Raw genomic sequence first — 27,320 nt, forward strand, 5'->3', positions numbered from 1 at the left:
ACCAGTGTGAGATGATACCTCAATGTAGTTCTGGTTTTCATTTCTGCTGACTTCTTGCTACATCTCCAGCCTCTCTGTTGGGATTCTTCCTTTCTTCATAGGTGAGGTCCGTTTAGATGGCTCAGCTACTCTGCATAGAGTCCACCTACCCCACAACTGATGAAAGTATGGCTACTCCAGAAGCTGATCTCTTATGCTCATCCAGCCAACAAGAACTGCTCCAGGTAGGAGGCAGATGGCAGTCCTCCTGACCCCTAAATTCCAGGTAACATGCCAGGTTCTATTCATGCTACCTTGGTGGCAGCTGGGGTGGGCTGGCATGTTTCTGTTGTTCAGAAGTCTGGGCCATAGGCTCCCAACTCTCCTGCTTGTAGGCATCACACATCACAACTCTCTCCATGAGGTTCACCTGAATGGCCTCTTACTAGGCTTGAGGCTGGGAAAGAGGGAAAAGCCACAGCATTCTATTCCTGTGAATGCCTTTGAAACAATCTTTCCACTGACACTCCCACCGCTACCCCATCACCTTCTCTTAGATAGGCCTGACGTGGGTGATGGAGTTGAAGGTCCAAGATCATTTTGGCCATCTCCTAAGAAGCCTTGCTTTAGACTGTGGGGGCATTTATCACCCCTTGTTCTTCACTCTGAGGATTTAGACGAAATTTCCAGGCACAGATAAAGTCCTGCTTCATATCCAGTTATACCTGTCAACCTCATCCCCTGCTCTAGTTTAATGTCAAAAATTTGAAGATGCATTAAGTCAGAGAAAGACAAGTATTGTATGATATCACTTATATGTGGAAGCTAAAAATAAAACAAAGTAGTGAATCTGACAAAGAAGACTCACAGATATAGAGAACAAACTAGTCCTTACCAGTGGGGAGAAGGAAGTGGGGAGGAGCAGAACAGGGGTAGGGGATTAAGAGGTACAAACTACAATGTATAAAATAAGTAAGCTACAAGGGTATATCGTACAACACAGGGAATATTGCCAATAGCTTATAATAACTATAAGTGGAGTATAACTTTTAAAAATTGTGAATCACTATGTTGTACACCTGAAACTTACATAATATTGTATATTAACTGTACCTCAAAAAAAAGAGTTTTAAAAAAAAGAATTTGAAGATGCAGAACATTCAGGAGATGTCTAGGAGATAAAAAATGTCCTAGAACTCTGCTTCTGATACTGGAGGATGTGGATAGACAGACACTAGAAGTCATAGCGTACCTATCTTGAACATCAATTTTTATATTAAAACATGAATGTGTTATGAGGTAAAGTGCAAAATCTTTGAGGGGGTAGAAAACAGAAACTTTCGAATAAATTGAGTTCACCATTAGCCACTTCATCTATAGATTCTAGGGGTGGTACATGGAAACCCTTGAGATCTTTTTTTTTGGCCCACACTGCACAGCATGTGGGATCTTATTTCCCTGACCAGGGATAGAACCTGTGCCCCCTGCATTGGAAGCACGGAGTCTTAACCATTGGACTGCCAGGGAAGACCCCAGAAGCACCTGAAAAGTTTTTGAGAGAAGTATTTTTGGGGTAGTTGGGTCCTACAAAAACTGGTGTTACGGGACTTCCCTGGTGGTCCAGTGGGTAAGACTCCACGCTCCCAATGCAGGGGGCCCGGTTTCAATCTCTGGTCAGGGAACTAGATCCTGCATGCATGCCACAACTAAGAGCCCGCATGCTGCAACTAAGACCCGGCGCAGGCAAAATAAATAAATAAATAAACATTAAAAACAAAACAAAACTGGTGTTACCTTTCTGGAAGTCCTCAGGAATACTGTTGAGGCAAATAGAGAAACACTGTAGAAAAATTAGGTCACCCTGACTGTTCCACAAACCAGCTGAGAGAAGCCTTATAAGCCTTCCCTTTAATACGAAGGAGGAAGAGGGGGAATCTCACAGGTCTTCTGGTTATTTTAGAAAAAGCAGGTCTGGATCTCTAGATCAGGGGCAAATACCAGCAGAGGTTTTGTTTGTGTATGTGTTTTTGTGTTTGTTTGTTTGTTCTTTCGAAGATTGCCTGAGCTATGTTTCTTATTTCTGTCTGCTCTACAGGCTGAGGTGCCTGTAGCCTACAGCAAAAAACAGAAACAAACCCAAAACACCCTGAAAACAAAAGTACCAAGTGCCTCTAAGGAGCAAGGAAGAAGAGAGCTGTGAAAACTGGCCTTCTCTCCACCATAGGCCTCAGAAGACTTAGTGGGCAGAGTAGATTTGAAGGAGAAAAGGGAATCAGGCAGAATCCAAGGTGGGTGGCTGGGGCCTGAGGAGAAACCCTCAGGAGCCTAATGGTTGGAAGACTTTATGGTTCCTTAGCACATAACAAAACAAAACAGCCTCCACCAATTTAAGACCGCTACTGAACAATCTGACTGCACTGGTAAAGAACATCTCATCTCTAAACTTAACTTCCAGTTTCCCCAAGAACTCACAGTTTTATGATGTACCTGGTTTTCCTTCTGATGTTATTCAGTGATGTGAATCAAGTCACATCTGCCATTTCAATACGGTGCCTACCTTTCTTAAGAATCTTCTTCACTTTCACATAGTTCCCCTGTTTGACATACTCGTGAAGCTGTGCTTCCAAGGAGTCATTTCTTAACGAACCAAGTTGAACAGGACAGGGGACTGGAAGATGAACGGCCCGAGACATCCTGTTTCAAAAGAAAGCAACATGCTCTAACTGAATCAGAAATGCAAGGAAAAAAATGTCGATTCTTTCACATTTCTTTCACTTCTTGTCCATTTTCATTGATAATGAACAGCATTAGGGGACAATTACTGAAATTCTACAAGATTAGGGACTTCCCTGGTGGTCCAGTGGTTAAGACTCTGCGCTTCCACTGCCAGGGGCCCGGGTTTGATCCCTGGTCAGGGAACTAAGATCCCACATGCCGCGTGGCATGGCCAAAAAATGTAAAAATAAATTCTACAAGATTAAAGTTTATTCTCAATGTTACTGTTGAAATTGAAGAACTCAACATATTTATCATCAATTCCTTGAAGTGAAAAAGTGACGACTACAAAAATTAAAATCAGAAATACATGTATTTGTTGCGTCATTAAGACAATTAGGAGAGTATTAACTTTGTGGGATTTTTTTGTTTTGTTTTTTGCGGCTTGCGGGATCTTAGTTCCCCGACCAGGGATTGAACCCACACCCTCGGGAGTGAAAGCACGGAGTCCTAACCATTGGACTGCCAGGGAATTCCCGGAGGGTATTAACTTTGAACGGCTAGTATACAAATGCAGTCATTTATGTAGGAAAGTAGATAGTATGTGTGTTGGGTTCCCCGTTCAGACTCTGAAGTTCTCGTCCTGGCTCTGTCACCTCCCTAACTGTGTGACCTTGGAGAAATTATATAACTGATGGGCCTCAATTTCCTCATCTGTAAATGGGGGTAATAATAACCAGAGAGCTGCTGAGACGTTAAATAAAATCTTAGAACTCTGTAAAGTGCTTAGAACTCTGCCTGGCACCAAGGAGCTCTCAGTAGCTGTTAGCTGCTACTGTGCACACAAGAACCATGCAAAGAAGTTTAAACTTTCCACAGGTGTAGCATCCACACCTGACCAGTGATTGTGGTATACCTACCATGTGTCTCACAGGTGACAGGTACTGTGTAAGTCACCTAAAATAGGATCACTGTCATCACAATGCTTGGTCTAGCAGGGCAGACAAGTGGCACCAGGCTGGTATTCCCCAGACAGTGGATAAGAGGAGGAAGCCCCATTTGCATGAATCAACAAGCGTGCATATCAGGGGCATAACTGAGTGCTCCATGGAGAGACACAGAGGGTGGGATATGAGGTAAAGTGAAACAAACACCAGAAAGGTTGACACATTCTGTGGGTCTTCCCCAGCCAAGAGGCTTTTAGGTTACTGAGAAGTAACTCCCTCTTAATTTAACTACTGATAAAATGTGGAAATGCTAATAACTTGAGTGTTTTAACTTTATTTTCTCTGTATTTGTTACTAGCCATGTCAGTGCCTATAGCATCCTAGTAATCACAACATTGTTAAGCAAAGCGACTCAGAAAATATTGTTTGGTTTAAGTATGAGCTGAAGCTTTTATAACTTTCCTTCCCCACCCCACCCCCCTTTCTGCCTCCCTACTATTTCCAGGCATTAAAAAGGAGTAGCATATTTCTATTTGATTTACATAGATAAAGTCTTTGAAGAGGTGATTAAGTTAAAATGAGGCTGTTAGAATGAGGCCATAATCCAATACAATTGGTGTCCTTATAAGAAGAAGGAGACACCCAGGGCACTTGCACAGAGGAACAACCATGTGAATAGGCAGCAAGAGAGTGGCCGTGTGCAAACCAAGGAGAGAAGCTTCAGAAGAACCCGGCCCTATCGGCACCTTGATCTTGGACTTCTAGCCTCCAGAACCTTCAGAAAGTAAATTTCTGTAGTTTAATCCATCCAGTCTGTAGTATTTTGTTATGGCAGTCCTAGCAAACTAATACACTAATAATAGCTAGATATGGCATATGAATATGCATATAGTTTTATTTTAGTTTAGTAAAGGCACGGGTCGTTTTAATAATTATAAAGGAAAAAGTTTAATATTTTAAATAAATATTAAAAAAATAAAAAGTGCTTATCACCAATTGAAATAATCTACTAAAAAAAAAAGTGGAAAATATTCCTGAAAGGGGAGTCTACAGTTACTATCTCCACTTCATTCATCCATTCAGCTGGAATGGTCTGCTAGTGTGTTATTCTCCCCCATACCCCTGACAGTGGGCTGCTGGCCAAAGCCCCCAATATCTTCTTCTTTTTAAAAAAATATTTATTTATTTGGCTGCGTCGGGTCTTAGTTGTGGTGTGAGGGTTATTCGTTGTTCCGTATGGGCTTAGTGGCCCCGCGGCATGTGGGATCTTAGTTCCCCAACCAGGGATCAAACCCACGTCCCCTGCATTGGAAGGAGGACTCTTAACCACTGGACGACCAGGGAAGTCCCCCAGTATCTTCTTACACCTGGACAAATCCAATGTGCATTTTCAGGCTCTGTCACACTGGAATGTTCGCCTGTATGTAACACTGCCTTTATTCCTTCTTTATTTTATTGTGGTAAAAATATACACAGCATTGGGCTTCCCTGGTGGCGCAGTGGTTGAGAGTCCGCCTGCCGATGCAGGGGACACGGGTTCGTGCCCCGGTCTGGGAAGATCCCACATGCCGCGGAGCGGCTGGGCCCGTGAGCCATGGCCGCTGAGCCTGCGCGTTGGGAGCCTGTGCTCCGCAACGGGAGAGACCACAACAGTGAGAGGCCCGCGTACGGCAAAAAAAAAAAAAAAAAAAAAAAATATATATATATATATACACACACACACACACACACACACACATACATAGTATTTACCACTTTAAACAAATTTAAAGTGTTCAGTGGCATGAATATATTCACACTGTCGTACTACAGTCACTACCATCCATCTCTCCATACCCCATTAGATACTAACTCTGTATTTTCTCCCTCTCCCCTCTCTCAGGCCCTGGCAAACACCAATTTACTTTCTGTGTCTATGAATTTGACTACACTTGGTGCTTCACGTAAGTGGAAACATTTATTTGTCCTTTTGTGACCCACGTATTTCACTATGTCCTCAAGATTCATCCATGTTGTAGCATATTTCAGAATATCCTTCCTTTTTTAAGGCTGAATAATTTCCCACTATGTATATACACCCCATTTTGTTTATCCATTAATCCATTGATGGACACGGGTTGATTCCACCTTTGGCTATTGTGAATAATGCTGCTATGAATATGAGTGTTCCAATATCTCTTTAAATCCCTGTTTTCAATTATTTAGGGTATATACCCAGAAGTAGAATTGTTGGATTAATTTTTTCAGGAGTGGCCATACTGTTGAGAAATGGAATACTGCCTGCCATATCAGTAAACAAAGGATGTCACAGTCGTGATTGCAGCCGCCGCCGACGGTGAGCTAGTGAGCCCTGAGGGAACTCAGGAAAGAAAAGAATACCTGCCACCTAGCAGCCATCAGACTGCAGTCACTCCGTAGGGTGAACCCTGAGGAAACTCAGGATATGAAAACACAGGATACTGGCCCCAGATAGCTGAGGGGCACATCAGAGGAATGATTTCGGTGAGCCCAGACTCTTGCATCTTCCCATACACAAAAAAGCGCTAAATTCCTTACCTTAAGATATCTGGTTTTCTTTAATTAACAACAATCTTCTGACGTTCAGACTATCTACGCTCTGTTGCAAAACTCATATATCCTGGCTGGCCCCCTCACTTCCTCGGAGCAGTTCTCTCAGGGTTACTTGAGATGCTGCCTCCCAAGCTTTAAGTCCTAAAAATCCTCGCCAAATAAAACAAACTCTCAAGTTCTGGGTAGGTTGTGAATAATTTTTTAGTCGACACTGTTTGCTATAGTGGCTGGACCATTTACATTATCAGCAGCACTGAAAAAGTGTCCCAATTTTTCCAGATTTTCACCAATACTTGTTTTATTATTTAGTAATAGTCATTTTTATGTTTTTCAACCTTTTAAAACTTTTTATTTAATTGCATTTACACCAACACATGATGACTACATTTTGACATAAAATGTTTAAAATAATACAGGTAAGTTTAAAACCGCAGACCCGCTTCAGTTTCAGACGTTTTCTACTTTTTTTCCCTAAAGCTGGAGAACATGCACGTTCCTGAGAATCTGGCCTTCGACTGGACTAATCATTTACATACTAACCACCACTCCCTGAATGTTTTTAGTCTTACTCCCTTTTCTTCTTCAATCATCTCACTCTTTAAAAATGCCGTCTGTAGAGTACATAGCGAGGTAACTTCACTCTAAATTCCCCCTACACATTTCACTGTCGTAAATTTGGTCGTTTTCCCCTACGATGGACGCCAGCATTCTGCAAGAACGATAAACGCTGAATTAACAAACATCATCGCACAACTGCGAATCACAAACGAAATTTTAAAGTTCTTGCTTCTACAACATCCATACAATTCTTAGCTCTCACAGTTGTCCCAAAAACCCGGGGTATTTTTTAGAGAAGTTTCCCTCTGAAAACACCAAAACCACGGAAACCACCCCAAAACCGTATCCTAACAAAACAAAAATATTAAACGCAGTTATCACACTCTACTGGGATAATTAAAATCACCGAAATTTCTATTTTTAAACTAAGCTTATCAGGGGAAAGCGCGAACGCAGTCCCCCACTACCACAAATTATGCAGTCGAGTTTCCCACATTTGGGGAAATCGCAGGGGTCAGCACATCCGGAGTGCAATGGATAAGCCTCGCCCTGGGAAAACCACCTTCGTGATCATGGTATCTCCCCTGCCAGGTAAGTATGAGTTGCTTCAGCTGCCTGGCACCTCACCCTCAGATACGAAACATTTGACACTTACGGTCACTCACTTCACGCAAGCTCTAGACCCTCACTTACGAATAAAAACTCTCCAAACTATAAAAACCCTGACAAAAACATTTCGTATACCGGAAAACTTGCAAAATAATAATAAATGTATGTACAATGTGAGCAAGACCAGCAGACACTGCGCTCATTTACATACTCCAAGCACTTTTAATGACGTCATTCTTCTGCGCGGGACAAACCTATCCCGGGTTTTGTTGTGGTAGGCTAAATAATGAAAAACCCTCCGTCCGCCCTGTCTACATCCTAGTCTTCGCAACCTGTAAATATTACTTCCTTTTGTGTCACAACAGATTTTACAGATGTAATTAAAGCTTTGAAATTAGGTGGGGCAACAGCATAGCGAATTACCTAGAGACCACCAACGTAATCAGAAACCCTTACACAGAAGACATAGGTATCAACAGAAGGTGCTAAGCAGCGGGCTTTCAAAGACAGCAGAAAAAAGCCGCAAACGGACTTGCCGGCAAAAAACAAGCGAATCACCTCCTAAATCTCGAACATCTAAAGTAAAAGAACTTCGACTGTTTTAAGTCCCTAAAGCCGACAGTAACTCACTGCAAACGCAACGCGACGAACTCCCTCATCAAACAAAGAAACGTAAGTTTAAAAATACTTTAAAAAAGAAATAAAAACAACTGACGTACGGTTAAGCCCAGAAAGCAAAAAATATTAAAATTATTATTAGGGCAAACCTAGTCTAAAAAAAAACTAAAAGCAACAATAAAAACCGCTGACTCACTAACGACATAACGAAAGACAAATACTTTCTTTTAACATTTCATATCAGGGGAGAGCGCGAACGCAGTCCCCCACTACCACAAATTATGCAGTCGAGTTTCCCACATTTGGGGAAATCGCAGGGGTCAGCACATCCGGAGTGCAATGGATAAGCCTCGCCCTGGGAAAACCACCTTCGTGATCATGGTATCTCCCCTGCCAGGTAAGTATGAATCGTAGTCACTCCCTGGCACCTCACCCTCGAACTCAGCACACAATACACTTATGGTCAATTATATTCCAAGTTCTTTAGGCCTTTGGTTGGAAACTGCAGGATTATTCATATGACACTGACCAGGATACATCCTTTGAACGTTCAGCGGAAATTCTTCCCAGCGAAGAACGAAATCGAACCAGCAGGCGACGCGCCCCTCATCTACATATCCCCGCCTCTTGTCACTCAACGTCACTCCTTTTGGAGAAGCGGTCAGTTCGCTCTAGCTATGCCTCGTGCCGACCCCAAAGACGATCATCGACAAGTGTAGCTGAAAAGATTGTTCAATTCCTTGTCTTGGCAGGCATACGCAAAAATTACGGCGTAGATTTGTCACACGTCCTAGTACTGCGCCGCAGGGGCGGGCAGGGCAGTTGCGGGCGGCCGGGGGCGCGCGGCCCTCAGAGGAAGAGGGCCGCACTGTCGGTTCTGCGAGCCTGACTCGCTGCTCCACTATGGGACTAGGTCATACCCTCAAGTCTCTCTCAACCTCCATTTCCCAAAAGTGTAAAGTGGGAATACTACTGCCTGCCTACTTCACAAGATTTCTGTGGGAGCTGAACAGGAGAACGCGGGTCAAACGCAGCCTCGAGCCCCTCACCCGACCCAGGCCATTCCGCTCCTGGACAGGTGTCCGTGCGGTTGGGGACGCAAATCCGACTTCAGCAAGATTCAAACCTCTGCATGCTCGGCGCAAAGATAAGCAGCACCTGGCCTGGATTTGGTAACAAAGCGAGCGCTCCTCTGTTCTTTTTGGACAGCGAAAATACATGACACACTGTTTTCCTTTCTGCCCTTGCTGGCTAGGCTCTCTGGGCAAAACAACTCTGCATCAACTAGGGCGTCAAGGACTTGGTGGTGTGCGGGAGGCAAAACTTTACCTCTCCTCTGTTAGGGTCTCCGGCCCAGCCTGAAAATTACACTGGCATAGACGGTTTACCAGGATAAAAGCATACATATTTATTTAACAGAAGTGTACAGGAGCCCTCATAAGGAAACGAAGGCCCAAAGAAGTGGAAATCTGAATGTTTTTATATTAAGTTGAACAACGAGTGACAACTGTGGAAAAGTAACTAACATATATGGGGAGGCTAAAGGAAGATAATTATTTTAACAAGACCTGTTTGTACAGAAATCTCGGCTTTGTCCCCCTTCTCTGCAATGTTTCTTTCCCCTGGGTTAGGGAAAACATCTTTCAGTTGGGAGTTTTACCTCCTGCTTCTAGGAAGACAAAAGGAGGTCAGACCACTCTCCTTACATACTTGCTATTTTTCAGTGCTTTTAGCTCAAAATAATCCTTATGCTAAAGTGACACATTTTGGGGTGGCATATTTTTGCAACGCTTTGGTAGTTATTTCCCTTAGTCCATATGATTTTTTAAGTGCTTTGTTTTGCATTTTGGATGGTATTTTTAATTATTAAAATAGCGATGAAATTTTCCTTGCAGGTAATTAGGAAAAGACAGAAAAGTGTTTTTTAAATATTAAAATTAACCACATTCCCACTACGAAATTACCACTGTTAACACTTTGATATTATATATGGTAACTCCAATTCTCTACGCATATATATTTTTAATACAATTATACTACACACGATGTTTTGTAACATTTTACATTCATGTTGTTATATGTTGTCATAGATAATTTATATCAATGTTCTATCGCTTCTAGTTTATTGCCATATATATATATAAAACAATGAACAGCCTTGTAGATATATCTTTGTGAATAATTAATGATGATTTCTTAGGGTAATTTCTAGTAGTTTTCTCTGTTATTTTAATATTTTAGTCATCTTAAGAAATACCTTAAATTATTTGAGGGAGGAGAGGTGACATATGATATTTTTAAACTCTAAAAACTACTTTTCCCTGCTTCCTTTCATCTTTCAAAGTCCAGATCTCTTTCTAATTTCAGGGTTCATAGTTAATTATAAAAAGAACTTCAAGTTTGTTAAGAAGGAGAGGAAAGCCTAAATTGCAGTAACACTGCATGCAAAAAAGGCAGCATATGAAACAGAATATATACTACGATTAAAACTGTTTCTAAAAAGGCAAAATTTAAGACACTTAAAGGAAATACATCAAAATGCAAAGTAACATAATCATATCAGTGTCAATACAGAAGAATGGACTAATGTATTTTCCCCTACATATTCTGTAACATGACTATATTACTTATAATGAAAAAATAATTTAACACTAATTATATACATCTACTGCCCAAAATATGTTCATACATTTTGACCCAGAAATGTCATTTAATTTAACTATAGAAAGTAATTCTAGAGAAAAACTATGCCCTATGCATAGGGTGTTCATTATAGAATTACAAAAAAATCAAAATCACCCAAAAACCCTAGAATCAAAGCAAGAGAGAAAGGGAGTATTAAGCAAACAATAATAATATAATAACGATTAACAATGTGAAAGACATTTTTATTATTTAAGGTTAAGAGGGAAAAAGGTTATGAAACGGTATGTATACCATGACTGGAATTTTGTAAAAATGTATATCCTTAAGGAAAATTACTGGAAGGAAATGCACTGAAATGATATCAGTATTACTGGTTGTGAGATACAGGTTACAGACTTTCAATGATATTGTTAGACTGTTTTTTTTTTTTTTCATAAAGAGAAGACCAAGTCCTGGTGGAACCATTACAAGAAATAGCTGGCACAGTATTTAGTTTTGAACACAGGCTTTAGCATCAGATAGACTTAGATTCAAATTGTGATTTTTATCATATTTTAGGTATCTGTGCTTGATTTTGTCCTCTAGGAACAATGATAATTATTAGTAATAATTATGGTGAATATATATGTGTATATATATATACATACACATACACCTACATACATACATATATTTATACACAGAATAAAACAACTCAGTGACCAACTAACTCAAAGTCCCCAAATAAGCCAAGGTGGAGAGGCACAGACCCTCCCTCAGCACAGTAGGTATTTGGAGAGTTCCCACCTACCTGGGGAGTGGTGGCACCAGCACACTTACCAACCTCTCTCAGATCATGGCTTCCCCTGCCAACTAAGATTTCTGTCCCAACAGACATGGCCCTCACTCTGTGAGTCTCACCTCATCTCTGAATTTCCACCCATCTCTTAGCTTCGTCCGAGTCAAGGAAAGGCTGATGTTCAGAAATATCATGAGCGTGGCAGTAATTTTTAAAAGCTGCGTTTTGTTATATAAGTTTACAGAGCAGGTTCAACTGTCAAGAAGTCCATGGTGCCAACACACTGAATCTAAATGTCTACTACCAGGAAAGCTTGAGCAATTCTACACTCTACACAGACACCCTGCATTTCAGGGAGCTGAACCCATTCACTTCTGATGCACACTGGCCCCGGTTTTGCATTTCCATCCACAGGGCTCTGCAATATAAACCACAGTCACTCTACTTAGACATTTACTAGATACTCTCATCCACAAAGTGTGATCCAGCCCATCTCCGTTATATGATATAATTTCATTATTGAACTACCTTTCTAATTTCATTCTAGGCAGTTGGTTTGCTGTTTCCATGGTATCCCTGAATGCCACAGCACTGAGTCCTCTAGGACTATCTGTGTCCCCCACAGATATGATTTCACAGATATTCTAAAGCTCTTTTTGCTATGCTGAGGGAACTATTTCTTTCTTTTTAAAATTTTTATTGGCGTGCAGTTGATTTACAATGTTGTGTTAGTTTCAGGTGTACAGCAAAGTGAATCAGTTATACATATACATATATCCACTCTTTTTTAGATTCTTTTTCCATATAGGCCATTAGTGAGTATTGAGTAGAGTTCCCTGTGCTATACAGTCAGTCCATATGGGAACTATATTTCTGATAACCACATTGCCTACTCCAGTATTTTCAACATTCACAAATTGTCCTTGAGTTTCTGTGAGTGCTACTAATGATGGAAAAAACAAAAACAAAAACCTGTTCTCAAGTTGTTACTCGTGTAAGTAGTAACTTACAGCCACTTAAACTTAAGGTGCCAGCAACTAGCCTAGGCACGGGCGATACTAAGAGTAATAATGCAGAGAGAGATTCTGCCTGTAATAAATAAGATCACAACCTGTAGGGGAAACAGACCTGCCAGAATTATAGGAGAAGAGTAATGAGCACTAATAAAAGGGTTAAGGACCACATTATGACTCTGAAGGATCCCACACACTTTTGCCTTTGTGGACCCTTCCTCCATGAAATACGTGTAAAAAGATGACATTATTATATACAACATTTTCTTCCACCTAAAAATTCATCTTTTTTTCTTCTGATTTTAAAAGAAGTGCTTTATGCAGCACTGTGCCTACAGTACCTAGCAATGTTTAAGTCCTTTCTGGGTTCAGTGGTGGTTTGGGTGGATCCCAGGCAGCTTCGCAGACAGAGAGCTGAATGTCGAAGTATGCATTTTCAAGATTGATGAGGGGGACTTCCCTGGTGGCACAGTGGTTAAGAAACCGCCTGCCAATGCAGGGCACACGGGTTCGAGCCCTGGTCCGGGAAGATCCCACACACCGCTAGGCCCGTGTGCCACAACTACTGAGCCTGCACGCCACAATTACTGAAGCCCGCGTGTGTACAGCCCGTACTCTGCAACAAGAGAAGCCACCGCAATGAGAAGCCCGCGCACCGCAATGAAGATAGCCCCTGCTCACCACAACCAGAGAAAGCCTGTGCGCAGCAACGAAGATGCAACACAGCCAATAAATAAATAAATAAATAAATAAAAACAGTGAATTGATTTAAAAATATATATATATTGATGAGGGAAGACAGGGCATTCCAGGAAGAAGGAGCATGTTATAGAAGTAACACAGCCAGACCTCCTGGAGACTTTTTCAAAATAAGGGAGAAACGATGTCCAATAGAATATAATGTGAACAACATGTAATTTTAAGCTTTGGTAGCCATATATAAAAGGGTAAAAGAAACCACCTGAAAATAGTTTTAATAACCTGCTTTACTTATTCCAATATATCCAAAATGGTTATCACTGCAAAATTTAGCCAGCCTAAAAAAAATTGAGATATAGTAACACTCCTTTTTTACATAACTAAAAATGTTCAAAACCCTTTAGGTAAACCTGCCCTTACGGCAGGTCAACTCAGATCCTAAACGTCAGATGGCTGAAGTTAAACACAATCCTACCAGGAAAAACCCTATACCTGGCAAAAGAATGTTTCATGGTGGCTTAGCATTTAAGATCTTTATATCACTCTGTCTCTGTATCATATTCACCACCACCCACTACGTCATGTGATAAATCCTTCAGTATTAGATTAAAATGAGCTACTAGACCCTTAGAAAAGAGTCTTGAATGACATGTCTTTAAGATACAAAGAGAACAGGGAAAAGCATGAATGCAGTCCCCCACTACCACAAATTATGCAGTCGAGTTTCCCACATTTGGGGAAATCACAGGGGTCAGCACATCCGGAGTGCAATTGAGGCAGGAGATAGATGGGCTCCCGGCTAGACATTTACAACTGGCCTCCTGTTCACACTTCCTGAACAAGTGGGTGAGAAGAAGATGGGCTCCAGGCCAGACACTCATTACCAGCACCCCCGTTTACACTTCCTGAAGCAAGAGCCAAACGGGCTCTATGACTACATATTTATGACCTGACTCCTGTCTGTATTTCTAGATCTGCACTTCGATATAAAAACCAGCAACAGAAATAAGGTAAATAACAGGACATTGGACATTTTTATGGAAGGGACAGAGTGGAACTAAACCCTATTGAAAGATCAAGAGGTCATACATTTCCCATCCTTAGGGCAAGGAAAACATTGCACATGTGCAGAAAGGCTCCTTGGGGGTCAAAAAGAGGGGGCACCACCGCATAATTATGTGATGCTAAGGCTGTCCCATAGGCCTCTGGGCTGGAATCCATCTTGGAAAAAAGTTCAGCACGGCGTGTTGGGGCGGCTCCGAGGGCAGGTAAGGTGTGGAAAAAGAAACCAGATGATTGGCCAAAGGTAAACAAAGACCCGGAAGACCTGCCCTATATAAATGACCTAACCGCTTCTTTACTGCACTCCTCCTCATTAGGGAGGACGCCCACATCCTTTCTCTCTGGGTGTGCATCTCTGCCCTGCTTCTGTCTTAACTAAACAGTTTCTCTGTGTGCTCTCCCAGTTTTTGCCTCCGTGAGAAATGCATTTTTCACTGGGGGCAAGGGCCAGGGGGTGCAGTGGCTAAGATTCCTGGTTTTCATCCAGGCTACCCAGGTTCAACGCCTGGGCAGGGAATCAAGATCTCGCTTCAGGCCACCACTCACTGCTACCTCTCCAAGATCACAACGGATAAGCCTCGCCCTGGATAAACCACCTACGTGATCCTGGTATCTCCCCTGCCAGGTCAGTATGAACCGAGGTTGACCCCAGCACTACCCGCGGCTGCGCACACCACCATAAGGCCTGGGTCACTCCCGAAAGGACTCCAATTGGCCTTTATCTTAGCGATCCAAATAAACAGATTTTCGAACTATCTTAGTACTGGTAATAGATAATCAAGCACGTCTTTCCAGGAAACGCGGTTCCAAATGCCCTGTGTCTTTCATGGACCTACTCCACCTCCCGCCTTAGGTCCCGCGCAGCCCGGCAGGTCCGAGCCGGCAGCCGCGCCTCCTGTGGGCTGCTTCGGGAGGCCGCTTCCTCCAGCAACCAGCCCGACCAGGATACTTTCCTGACACAAACCCACCCCTCTCCCAACGCTGGCGTAACTGAAGGTCTCCGGATCTCCTTGTGTGGAGTCCCCTGGAGCAAACGGACGCGACAGAGCTTTTTAGTCGCCAGCCGACTTCAGCCGGCGTCCTTGCCTGGATCGCAACGCTCCATACCAGCCCCGCACCATTTCCTCCCGTTCCAAGAGCGGGAGGAGCAGAGCATGAAATCGAGACTATCCTGGCTACGTGCTAGCGGTTGGACTCCAATTCAGTGCTCACACTGCACGATTCGAGATAAGCTTCTAGCCTCTGAATCGGCTCCTCAGTTTGTACAGAATGAGGAGGAACCATCCAGTCAGATCTCCCACTCAGCTCAGCGCCCCGCCCCCGCCCAGGCTTTGTCTCCTGCCCCTGCTCCTGCCCTGTTAACACGCACCCACCCCACCTTCTGAGAATGGACAGTGTCCTCAGCGAACAGACGGGGTCCATTCCTACCTTTCCCTCTGGAGTTTTTCTTTCTCCTGATCTCTGTGAGTTTCTCTTTTTCGCTAAGAGATATATGTGAAAAACCTGTTTTGTTGCTGTTCTATTCTCCCAGCATTTTATGTTTTGGACCAGGATTAAGTTTCTGTTAGCCTCCTGTCTACTTATTGCCAGAGAGGGCCGTCTGACCTCTCAGTTCACTAGACTCTTCACTCAAGATCCCATTTGACTCACTAGCCCCTCATCCACCTCATCCCCGCCCCCCGCCCACCATGCTGCAGCACAGCACACTTGCTCCACCTGGTCCTAGATCCAGGACTCATCTCCTCTACACCCATTCTCCCCAGCACTGCTGGAGGAAGTTGTGATTCTCCCACTCCAGATTCATGCAAACTGCAACCACATCTTCACTGCTACTTGGCTTTCCTTTTATACATATCTTTTAAATTCCCTCAACCCTGATGTTTCAAACCTCTACCTAAACCAGTGGTTCTCAGTGACCATGCCACCACTCCCAAGGGGTAGTTTTGAAAATCTGTGGGGACATTTTTGTTTCCTTGTGTTGCCATGCCAAGCATTTACATATTAAAATATTTTACTATAACATTTTATTTTTATTTCTCCTTTATATTACAGTTAGGACATTTATATCATTTGTGGGGGAAGTATATGTAGTTATATTTTCTAGGAACATCTTGAACATTCGTATTTTCTACGAACATACTATGAATAATAAAGGAAACATTACTACTCGCCAAAGGGGACCCTAGGTTTGACAGAATTGAGAACCACAACTGTAATCCAATCACACCCATATATCCTCTTTGTAGGAGGGAGAATAATTTAGCTTCTCTTTTATTTCAAAAGTACAAATGAATGCTCTTTCCCATCATCTACTGAATCAATGTCTGGGTATGAGACCTGGGTGTGTGCACGTTTAACATGCTTTCCAGGTAATTCTTACACTGAAGTTTGAGAGCCACTGGGCCCAGCCTCTCTGTTGTGTCAGAGAAAGAGACATCACCTTTCTTCTTAAGCCTCTCATTCCACATATGCTCCCAATCCCATCCTCTCTGATCTCAGCCCTTTCCATTGCCCTGGGTTTAGCACCTCTCCTTTCAAACATACAAAGGTGTCCCTTTATCCAGAAAAGGACAGACCCCCTACAGTACTATCCTCTTGCTTTCCATAGTCCCCCTACAGTACTATTCTCTTGCTCTCCTTTCTTGGATCTTAGGAGTTAATTCATTGGGTTAACATCACATTTATGGAATAGCTCCTACATGTCAAGACACTATTCTGTGGCTTTACAGATGTTATCTCATTCAATTCTCAACAATTCCTTTTTAGGTTGTGCAGACAAAAGAAGAGCAAAGAGTGTTTTGCTCAACATCGAATTCTGCAAAGATTAACCTGCTGCAGTCACTGACCAACAGTGCACTCTGTGCTTCAGACAGAAGAGATTAAGGCGAAAAAAGGATGAAGCACTCTGTGCTCCAGTCTGAGGAAATTAAGACAATAAGAGGATGCTCTGTGCTTTGGACAAACAGGCTCTTAGATAGTTAGATGTATCTCAGGAAGAATTTTAATGAACCCAGCTTCTTGCATCTTCCCACACAGGGAAAAGAACTAAAATCATTAACTTGTGATGTATGTTCTTTGTGACTAGCAGTAATCTTTTACCAAGTTACATACCTGACTGCATGTATTCCCCACCAAAAAAATCATATATAAACTAGCCTCTCCCTCACCTCTTCAGAGCAGTTTCTCAGAGCTACTGAGAGGCTATCTCCTGGGCTATAGTCCTCAGTAAGACCCTGAAGCAAACTTAACTCACAATGTTTACATTGTGCATTTTTCTTTCTATTGGCAGTTGTCACTATTATTCCCCATTTTAGAGATGAAGAAAATGAGGTACAAGACAGTTAGCTAATTTACCTAAAACCACCCAGTTAGACAGTAGCAGAACTAGTGAGAGTCCATGTTCTTAACCTCTACACTCAGTGGCTTATAGACTGATACACAGTTGACCATTGATCAACACAGGTTTGAACTGCATGGATTCACTTATATGTGGATTTTTTCCATAAATAAGTACTACAGGATCCAAGGGTGCAGATACAGAGGAACTGCAGATACAGAGGGCCACCTATAAATTACACACAGATTTTTGACTGCATGGAGGGTTGGTGCCCCTAACCCCCGCATTTTTCAAGGGTCAAAGCCTCATTATAGTCAGAGTCTACTAACCTGTGGAGAAAACATCAGGTTAGAAAGACTGGGAGAATTAATCTCCCGAGAGCAAAGCTGGAAAATCCTCCGAAACAATTAAAGTCCCTTTGGCATCAGGGAACCTAAGAGAGCAAAGGATTAGGACCCTCTCAGCGTCATGTGGTCAAAGAAATAGCGGAAGGTGTTCTCAAGCCCTGGAACTATGGGGAGTTTCCGAGATGTACTGATTGTTTAATTTGTAGACTGATTTCTTCTTCAGCTTCAAACTGAGCAACTTGGTCTTCTCCACTCCATTCACTAAAAGTTACTAATGTGGCCAACACATATTATCCTTGTTTTCTTGCCATTTCCCCCTACTGCATCAAAAGCAGAAAATGACTGCATTTTTTCAAAGCTCACTAATGACTACTGACTATGAAAGTGCTCACCTCTGCTCTCTCTCCAGCTTTTTTCAGGGGGGTTCCTTTTCCTCTCTTGTTCTCTAATTGAGGCAATTCTGCAAAGCCCAGTCCTTGACTGCTGTATTTTTCAGCTTGCATGCTCTTTCCTCAAAAATTGATCCCACCTTCCTGATGCCAAATATGATGTGAATTCAACTATTCAACTAGGCCCGTTCTATAGCTTGCTTCCAAATCTTCATCTCATACAATTATGTCTCAACCCCAGCAGAAATTTATAAATAATACTCATATCCTGGGCTGCTGATTAACTGAATGGCCTGTCATCTCTCCAATATAAACAGCCAGTAGTAGACTCCAGACAAATGTGAGTTACTGGTAACTAAATACTGCTGGGAGTGGGAGTGGCAGAGCATCTTCTGGACTAGACTTTCGGTAGACCACAACAAAAAGAGAGCCTCTGCTGCCACAAACTATAATTGGAAGAGTCAGGGGGTGAGCTGCAAACTGGGAAACCAATTCTGTGATCTCTTCACAGCCACAGCTGCATGATCTGGGCTTTTACTACGTAACCTCCTCAGTAATCACCATACCTTGCCTATACTTTCCCCTCCATCCCCGTTTACTCCTCACTTCCCAAAATACCTGTTGTTGGATTTACTTCTCCTCCAAGTAGCACAACCTCTTTAATATAGTAGCACATTTGATTTTTAAAGTAGAGACGTCATCCTAAAAGTAAAGGCTTTTAACTCACACAGCCTTTCATTTACATAATTACATCACAAGCTCCCAGCTGACACACAGTTCCCCCCAACCTCAAATTTAAAAGATAGGAAAACAAAAAAGCCAAACAAAAAAACACGTTTTGGGAAAGAAGTTCTGATTTTAAAAGTAACCATTCAGCCTTTGGGAAAACTGAAGAGTACAAAGGAAAAAAATCACGGCAAATTCTACATTTTATGGTGTTACGTCTACCCGCCAGCTCCCCGCCGTGGTTTGTTCGTTTATTGCCATTCCTCCCCGCCTTTTTTTTTTGCGGTACGCGGGCCTCTCACTGTTGTTGCCTCTCCCGTTGCGGAGCACAGGCTCAGCGGCCATGGCTCACGAGCCCAGCCGCTCCGCGGCATGTGGGATCTTCCCAGACCGGGGCACGAACCCATGTCCCCTGCATCGGCAGGCGGACTCTCAACCAATGCGTCACCAGGGAAGCCCAGAGTATTTGTCTTTATCTGACTTACTTCACTAACCATAATATGCTCTAGGTCGAGACTTCCCTGGCAGTCCAGTGGTTATTTTTGTTGTTGTTGTTGTTGTTATTAATATTTATTTATTTATTTATTTGGCTGCATCAGGTCTTAGTTGCGGCACTCGGGATCTTCGTTGTGGCATGTGGGATGGATCTTTCATTGCAGTGTGCCGGCTCAGTTGCTCTGTAGCATGTGGCATCTTAGTTCCCTGACCAGGGATCGAACCCACATCCCCTGCATTGGAAGGCGGATTTTTAACCACTGGACCACCAGGGAAGTCCTGGTCCAGTGGTTAAGACTTCGCCTTCTAATGCAGGGGATGCGGGTTTGATCCCTAGTCAGGGAGCTAAGATCCCACATGCCTTGTGGTCAAAAAACCAAAACATAAAACAGAAGCAATATTGTAACAAATTCAATAAAGACTTTAAAAATGGTCCCATCAAAAAATTTTTAAAAAGATTATAAACTTTAAAAAAATGCTCTAGGTCTATCCATGTTGTTGCAAATGGCAGAAATGCATTCTTTTTTATGGCTGGTTAATATTCCACTGTGTGTGTATATCTATATCTATATATCTATATATCTTCTTTATCCATTCATCTGCTGATGGACACTTAGGTTGCTTCTATATATTAGCTATTGTATTAAACAATGCTGTTATGAACAACGGGGTGCATGTCATCTTTTTGAATTAGTGCTTTCATTTTTTTCGGATATATACTCAGGAGTGGAATTGCTGGATCATGTGGTAGTTCATTTTTAATTTTTTTAGCACCCTTCATACTGTTTTCCACAGTGGTTGCACCAATTTACATTCCCACCAACAGTGTACAAGGATTCCCTTTTCTCCACATCCTTGCCAACATTTGTTATTTGTGGTCTTTTTGATGATAGCCATTCCGACAGGTATGAAAATCGTGGTTTTGATCTGCATTTCTCTGATGATTAGCAGTGTTGAGTATATTTTCACATGCCTGTTGGCCATCTGTATATCTTCTTTGGAAGAATATCTATTCATGTCTTCTGCCCATTTTTAAATTGGAGGTTTTTTTGATATTGAGTTGTATGAGCTGTTTGTATATTTTGGATATTAACCTCTTATCGGTCATACCATTTGTAAATATTTTCTCCCATTCATTAGGTTGTCTTTTTGTTTTGTCGATGGTTTCCTTTGCTGTGCAAAAGTTTGTAAGCTTAGTTAGGTCCCATTTGCTTATTTTTGCTTTTGTTTCTTTTGCCTTAGGAGACATCTTAAAAAATATCAGTACGATTTTTTTTTAAAGCATTTATTTATTTATTTTTATTTGGTTGCGCCGGGTCTTAGTTGCGGCTCACGGGCTCCTTAGTTGTGGCATGCGAACTCTTAGTTGCGGCATGCATGTGGGATCTAGTTCCCTGACCAGGGATTGAACCCGGGCCCCCCACATTGGGAGCACAGTCTTAACCACTGTGCCACCAGGGAAGTCCCTCACTTATGATACATGCCAAAGAGTGTTCTGCTTTGTTCTTTTGTAGGAGCTTTATGGTTTCAGGTCTGAAATGACAGTTTTGAATGGATCAGCCTTAGGTTCTGAAATGGTTGTTTTTAAAAGGGGGGATTAAAAAAGCACACAGATTGAGTTGTTTCCATACTCTAGCAAAGTTAAACATCTATTCCCAGTAGTACAAGAGACTCCACCACAACTCAGAGAAAAAGTCTCTACAGACTGCAGCCTCTCTATTTTGTGCGTGTGTGTGAAGTTTTTTACATCAGGCCATGAGCCAACACCTGCCTCAATCACTGGAGCCTAAAGTCACTTCTTTATCACTGCTTACCCATGGAGCTAAGGGGATTGATTATAAACAGGGTGAAAAGAAGCCACCAGAACGACTAAGACAGCAGTATAACCCTGGTAAAATCATTTTGGAGTTGTACCAGAGATTGGCCTGGTTTCTGTCAATTCAGTTTTAGGACACAGTAACACCCGTATGTGACCCTGAGCACAGTCCAGACTGTGCCTATATTACTGCCTCACTTTTCCTCTGCCTGGCATTCAGAGCTACTTCACCTACTAGACTGCAGGCCTCTAGAGCAGGGTTTTTCTTTTTTCTCTTTTTTTTCAGTAGTAATGATTTTGTGTATTTCATTCTATCTTTTTATTTTTTTATTACTTTTTTAAACATCTTTATTGGTATAATGCAGGGCTTTTCTTGTTTGTTTCTTTTAAAATAGTTGGAATATGGGAATTCCCTGGCAGTCCAGTGGTTAAGACTCCGTGCTTCCACTGCAGGGGCCTGGGTTCGATCCCTGGTTGGGGAACTAAGATCCCACAAGCCACATGGCATGACCAGAAAAAAAAATAGTCAAAATAACACAACATATAATTACTACATATATTACTTTACCCATTAACTTCATACTCTCTTTAAAAACTTACAGGAAGCATAATTTTATTATTATTTTTTTTTATTTTTTATTTTTTTTGCAGTACGCGGGCCTCTCACTGTCGTGGCCTAGACCGTTGCGGAGCACAGGCTCCGGATGCGCAGGCCCAGCGGCCATGGCTCACGGGCCCAGCTGCTCTGCGGCATGTGGGATCTTCCCGGACCAGGGCACGAACCCATGTCCCCTGCATCGGCAGGCGGACTCCCAACCACTGCACCACCAGGGAAGCACTAGGAAACATAATTTTAAATTTCTGCATGACAGTCCATCTTATGACTGGATTGTAATTCATATAATCATTCCCCTTATTACTGGACATTTAGGTTGGTTCAATTTTTCACTACTGTAAATAATTCTGGGCTCTGGATAGAGATGGTACATTGAACATCTATAAATTTCACTTCCTTCCAAAACCCCACAAAAACTTCGGAAAAGAAATTTTTAAAAGGCAACAACTTTCAAGGATGGAGAGACAGAAGGGACATGAGCAACATATTTTTGATAGTTATAAATGAGAAATGACTGAACTAGACCAGGGACCCCCAAATCTTAAGCCAGTTCTGGGGAAAGCTGAAAACTAACCCAACTGACACTGCAGAGTACTCAAAAAACTCCAGATTTAACAGTGCCAGAACCTCTAGAACCAGGTGAAATGAGAGAATACTAAGAAACCAGGCTGATGGAAAGCTGTCTCAGAAAAGATGTCCAAACCCCTCTCTCCCCATGCTGCTGGATAACCGGCCCACCCTGGCACTATCTAGAGTGGTGAGAAAGACAGGAGGAAGGTACAACTGAGGTCCTCTGGAGAAGACCTGAAGCTCAGGTAAAAGTTTAAACAGTTACTGAAAAGAGGATGTACATATGCATTCCAAAGGCTAAATGCTGAGACCTCCTCCCTCTCATCCTCCATTTAGTTTCCAGAACGCTGGCAACCAAGCCTTTACCTTCCAGGATACTGAAAGATTCCTCTGAGTAATGTGAACACCCTAGAACAAAGTCCCAAAGATGTTGACATGGGCTTCCTCTACAAAGGTGTAGGGAGATCACTGCAGGGAAGCAGAAAGACCGTACAGCCTCACCTTGACCAGCTCCCTAATTGTTAACAGGAGGAGACAATCATAATAGCAGCTCAACCAAACAACCAAAAGAAGACAATATGGAGGAGACAGACGATGCAAAAGGAAAAAAACTAAAAAAGAAAATAAAACACAATCATTAAAACCTTCAGAGATATAAGAAGATTTTGCATCTGAAAAATAAGTACAAGAAGTTATACAAAGCAGAAACTAAGAACAACAAAAAAAGAGGTCTTAAAGATATGATTGTAGAAATAAAAAACAGAATACATGGGTTCAGCAAAAAAGATGAATAGATGGAAAATACATTTTTTTTTCCTAATTAGAGGACCACTGTAGGAGTTCTAATAACCAAATATGGAGAGTTCTAGAAAAATTAAAAACCAAGGGGAGGGGACTTCCCTGGTGGCACAGTGGTTAAGAATCCGCCTGCCAATGCAGGAGATTCGGGTTCGAGCCCTGGTCTGGGAAAATCCCACATGCTGTGGAACAACTAAGCCCATGTGCCACAACTACTGAGGCTGCGCTCTAGAACCTGTGAGCCACAACTACTGAGCCTGCATGCCACAACTACTGAAGCCCACGCACCTAGAGCCTGTGCTCCACAACGAGAAGCCACTGCAATGAGAAGCCTGCACACCGCAACGAAGAGTACCCCCCACTCGCCGCAACTAGAGAAAGCCCGTGCACAGCAATGAAGACCCAATGCAGCCAAAAATCAATCAATCAATAAATTAATTAAATTAAATAACTATAATAAAAACCAAGGGGAGGAAATCACCAATGAAATAATTCAAGACAATTTCTCAACACGGAAGACTTTCTGGTCGAAAGGGTCCTCATCAAGTGCCCCATACAATGAATGGCTATAAGATACACATCATTAGGAAATTACAAAAAATGAAAATAAAGAGATAATTCTTCAACTTTTCTGAAAATGAAAATATCAGTCACATATGTCATGTAAACAGTATAAGGAATTAGAAAGTCTTCTCAATAGCTTCTAGAGGCTATAAGTCAAAAAGTGATGTCTTTCAAATCATGAAGAAAAAGTTAACTCCAACCTAGAATCTGATACCCATTTAAACTATTACACCTATGCAGCAATCTGAAAGAACAAAGGGTTTAGGTAGAAGAAAAATAGAAGTAGATAGATCTCCAGAAGAAAAAAAAAAAAAACCTGCATTTAAACTAATAAGACTACCTGATATGATTTACCCTATGGAAAAACCAGAGGCTATTGGAAAGTGTGGGAAGAATTAGGAATAGGTAAAAGAAAAGTAACCAAATGAAAAAAGGTAAAAATTAAACAGAGGGGGAGAATTCCCTGGTGTCCAGTGGTTAGGATTCCACGCTTCCACTGCAGGGGGCACAGGTTCAATCCCTGGTGGGGGAACTAAGATCCTGCATGCTGCACTGCATGGCCAAAAAAAAAAAAAAACCACCAAAAGGGGAAAAAAACTAACCAGAGGAAAAATAAAATTAAAGGAAACAATGACATTCAATGACAATGCTCTGCTGTGAATAATGTTTGCCTAAGAATAATATGAACACTGAATACTGATTTAACCAAGTGATTTAACCAAATGGTTTTTAAACTAAATTAGGAAAAATAGAGAAGAAATGGTGGTGCAAGAGAGCTAAATCTTCATTTACATTATCAAAAATAGGCAATGTCAAAAATGGATGCATTAAAGGATAATATTTTAGATATTATTTAAATATCTAATTAGATATTATCTAAATATCTAGATATTTCTGGTTTAGAAACACAGAGGTTCATAAATTTCAGAAGAATCAAATTTTAGTTGTTTTTAGAGTGGAAAGTGTCTCCGTCTGAAGGGGACCTGGAGAACAGGAAGAAGTAGGCAAAGAACTTAGTTTAGAAACCTAAAAGGACTATTTGATTTTCTAAACGAAGTATATGTGTTATTTGGATACAAATTTTAAAAACATGCTGCAAAATATCTGTACTTTGTGTCTCTCGTGTTCAGTTTTAAACAAAGGCCCCAGAACAGCACTCAGGTAACTATCTTTATCAGGTGAGTACTTAAACTTAGAAGCCAACTGAGGGATCATATTTTTATATTTCAGGCCCTGGTCAGATTGCTGAGGGTCAGGAAGTGACTAAGTACAGATGGACAAGGATTTGTTCTAAAAGAGAAGCAGCAGGAACTGCTTTTACAAGACAGGTAAACATGAGTGTGAAGATCACTAGAAATCCTCAGAATAGCTAGATCTGGAAACTAGGAAGAACCAGAACACACCATACCCTGAAACTGAAACGCAAGCAATCAGCAGCACATACAAGAATAGCAGCTGTTTGCAGATATATTCTAGCTTACAGCAATCGATTCTCAAAGACACTAGTAGGGGACCTTTAAAAATACCCACATCCAATCCAGATGAAGCATTCATTATATAATAAATGAGAGACGGATCTATTAAAACGGTTCAAAACTCCCAAATTCAGGTACTGCAAAGAAAAATAGCTACTTAAGAGAAAAACATCCTGGTTATTTCAACGCCCTCAAGAATCTAGTTTTCAAATTGAAACTAAACCAATCAGAATTAAACCTTAATTCTCGTTTTTCACCGTACACAAAATCAGGAAAAAACCAAATAAAATTAACATTCATTTCACTGCCACAAACTAAACGGGTCTTCTTGCTTTGAAAAAACACCGCGGAGCGGAAGTTAATCATCCCTTTGCCCCAAAGCGTAAAACTCACACTCTCCACCCTCATACCTCACACTAATATAAGACCCCATTAACTTGGACTCTACCTGCCTAGGAGGAGACATGGGTACATTCTAATCTCAGCGCCCTCTCTAAGAAATCACCAACTCCGATTTTTAACGATCACAGGCAAAGTACGAAAAGAAATCTCCCCAGAAACAAAAACTGAGACAAATTTTTTCTCAGAACACTACCCCTAACGTGCCAGAAACTGCCCAACCCATAGAATAAAAACCTACGATATAAAACTTCCTTTAATAAACAAAAGAAACAGGGGAGAGCGCGAACGCAGTCCCCCACTACCACAAATTATGCAGTCGAGTTTCCCACATTTGGGGAAATCGCAGGGGTCAGCACATCCGGAGTGCAATGGATAAGCCTCGCCCTGGGAAAACCACCTTCGTGATCATGGTGTCTCCCCTGCCAGGTAAGTATGAGTTGCTAGCATTCGCTGGTACCTCACCCTCAGATTCAAATCACTCTAAAGATAGGGTCACTTTTCTCATGCACTTTACAACCCAACCCCCACTGCTGGAATACAGTTTCCAAACTATAATTACCATGCAGCAATATTTTGTATATCTAGATATTGCCAAATCTTAGGAAATACAATGCCTAGTGTAAGAATTACCGGCAGTCACTGCTCTTATCTACATGTTCCACACCCCTTTTGCTGATCTCATTCACTGCGTCCTTTTCCTGGTATAGTTAGTGGAATGAAAAAGGCAAAGACGCTCTACGGATATAAAGGTAACAAATTCGTTCCTTCCTTCAAGGGCTTGGAGCTAATGACGTCGCTGTGATTCTGGCGCAGTTCAGCAAGCCGATATTCACGTAACAGAAAGAGCAAGTCTGAAAAGATGAAATTTGGCAAAAGTACATTAAAAAATTCAGTCCAGGAAGTGCTAAAAATAGGCTGTCAGTTCAAAGCTTCAAGCAAAAGTACAAAATATGCTCTTTCAAATATGCAGCATATGATCACCCTCACTTGCAAGAGCAGTTACACAAACACTAATTCTAAACCAAGTAAGTGGAAAACTCACAAAACGCTCCCTCCTACAGCAGGTATTTGGATAAGCCGTAGGGGGTCTGTTCAGCTGGAGTGTGATGACCCTCACCGTTGGAAATCACTTTTGTGATCAAGAGTGTCTCCTCTCCTAAGCAAGACTAAGTTGTGTTTCGATTTATCCTTAAACCCTGTTGTGCCCAACATTACAAGCACAGGGTCATTCGTTTGCTTTTTCATGGGTGTCTGAAATCCAAAACAAGACTACTGAAGAATCAATCTATCCTACAAGAAACTCTGGGGACTTCCCTGGTTGCACAGTGGTTGGGAACCCGCCTGCCAATGCAGGGGACAAGGGTTTGATCCCTGGTCCAGGAAGATCCCACATGCTGCAGAGCAACTAAGCCCGTGCACCCCAACTACTGAGCCTGCGCTCTAGAGCCCCTGAGCCACAACTACTGAGCCCACGTGCCACAACTGCTGAGCCCGCAGCCACAACTACTGAAGCCCGCACACCTAGAGCCCGTGCTCTGCAACAAGAGAAGCCACCGCAGTGAGAAGCACGTGCACCGCAATGAAGAGTAG

The 27,320-nt window shown here is 42.0% G+C and overlaps 1 protein-coding gene across 6 annotated transcripts in view; it reads right to left on the reverse strand.

Moving 5' to 3' along the window:
* Positions 1-27,320, reverse strand: part of TEX14 (testis expressed 14, intercellular bridge forming factor) — a 115,160-nt gene that overhangs the window by 77,681 nt on the left and 10,159 nt on the right. For 5 of the 6 annotated variants that reach the window (XM_079906059.1, XM_079906058.1, XM_079906056.1 and 2 more), the window contains exon 2: positions 2,537-2,673. In XM_079906059.1, the coding sequence (XP_079762185.1) occupies positions 2,537-2,672 (136 nt within the window). In that variant the 5' untranslated portion in view covers position 2,673. Of the gene's footprint in view, positions 1-2,536; positions 2,674-8,526; positions 8,681-27,320 lie in introns of those variants that run through there. The other variant, XM_079906055.1, reaches the window with a different exon arrangement.

The sequence above is a fragment of the Stenella coeruleoalba genome (assembly GCF_951394435.1).
Source record: "Stenella coeruleoalba genome assembly, chromosome: 19".
Lineage (NCBI taxonomy): Eukaryota > Metazoa > Chordata > Mammalia > Artiodactyla > Delphinidae > Stenella > Stenella coeruleoalba.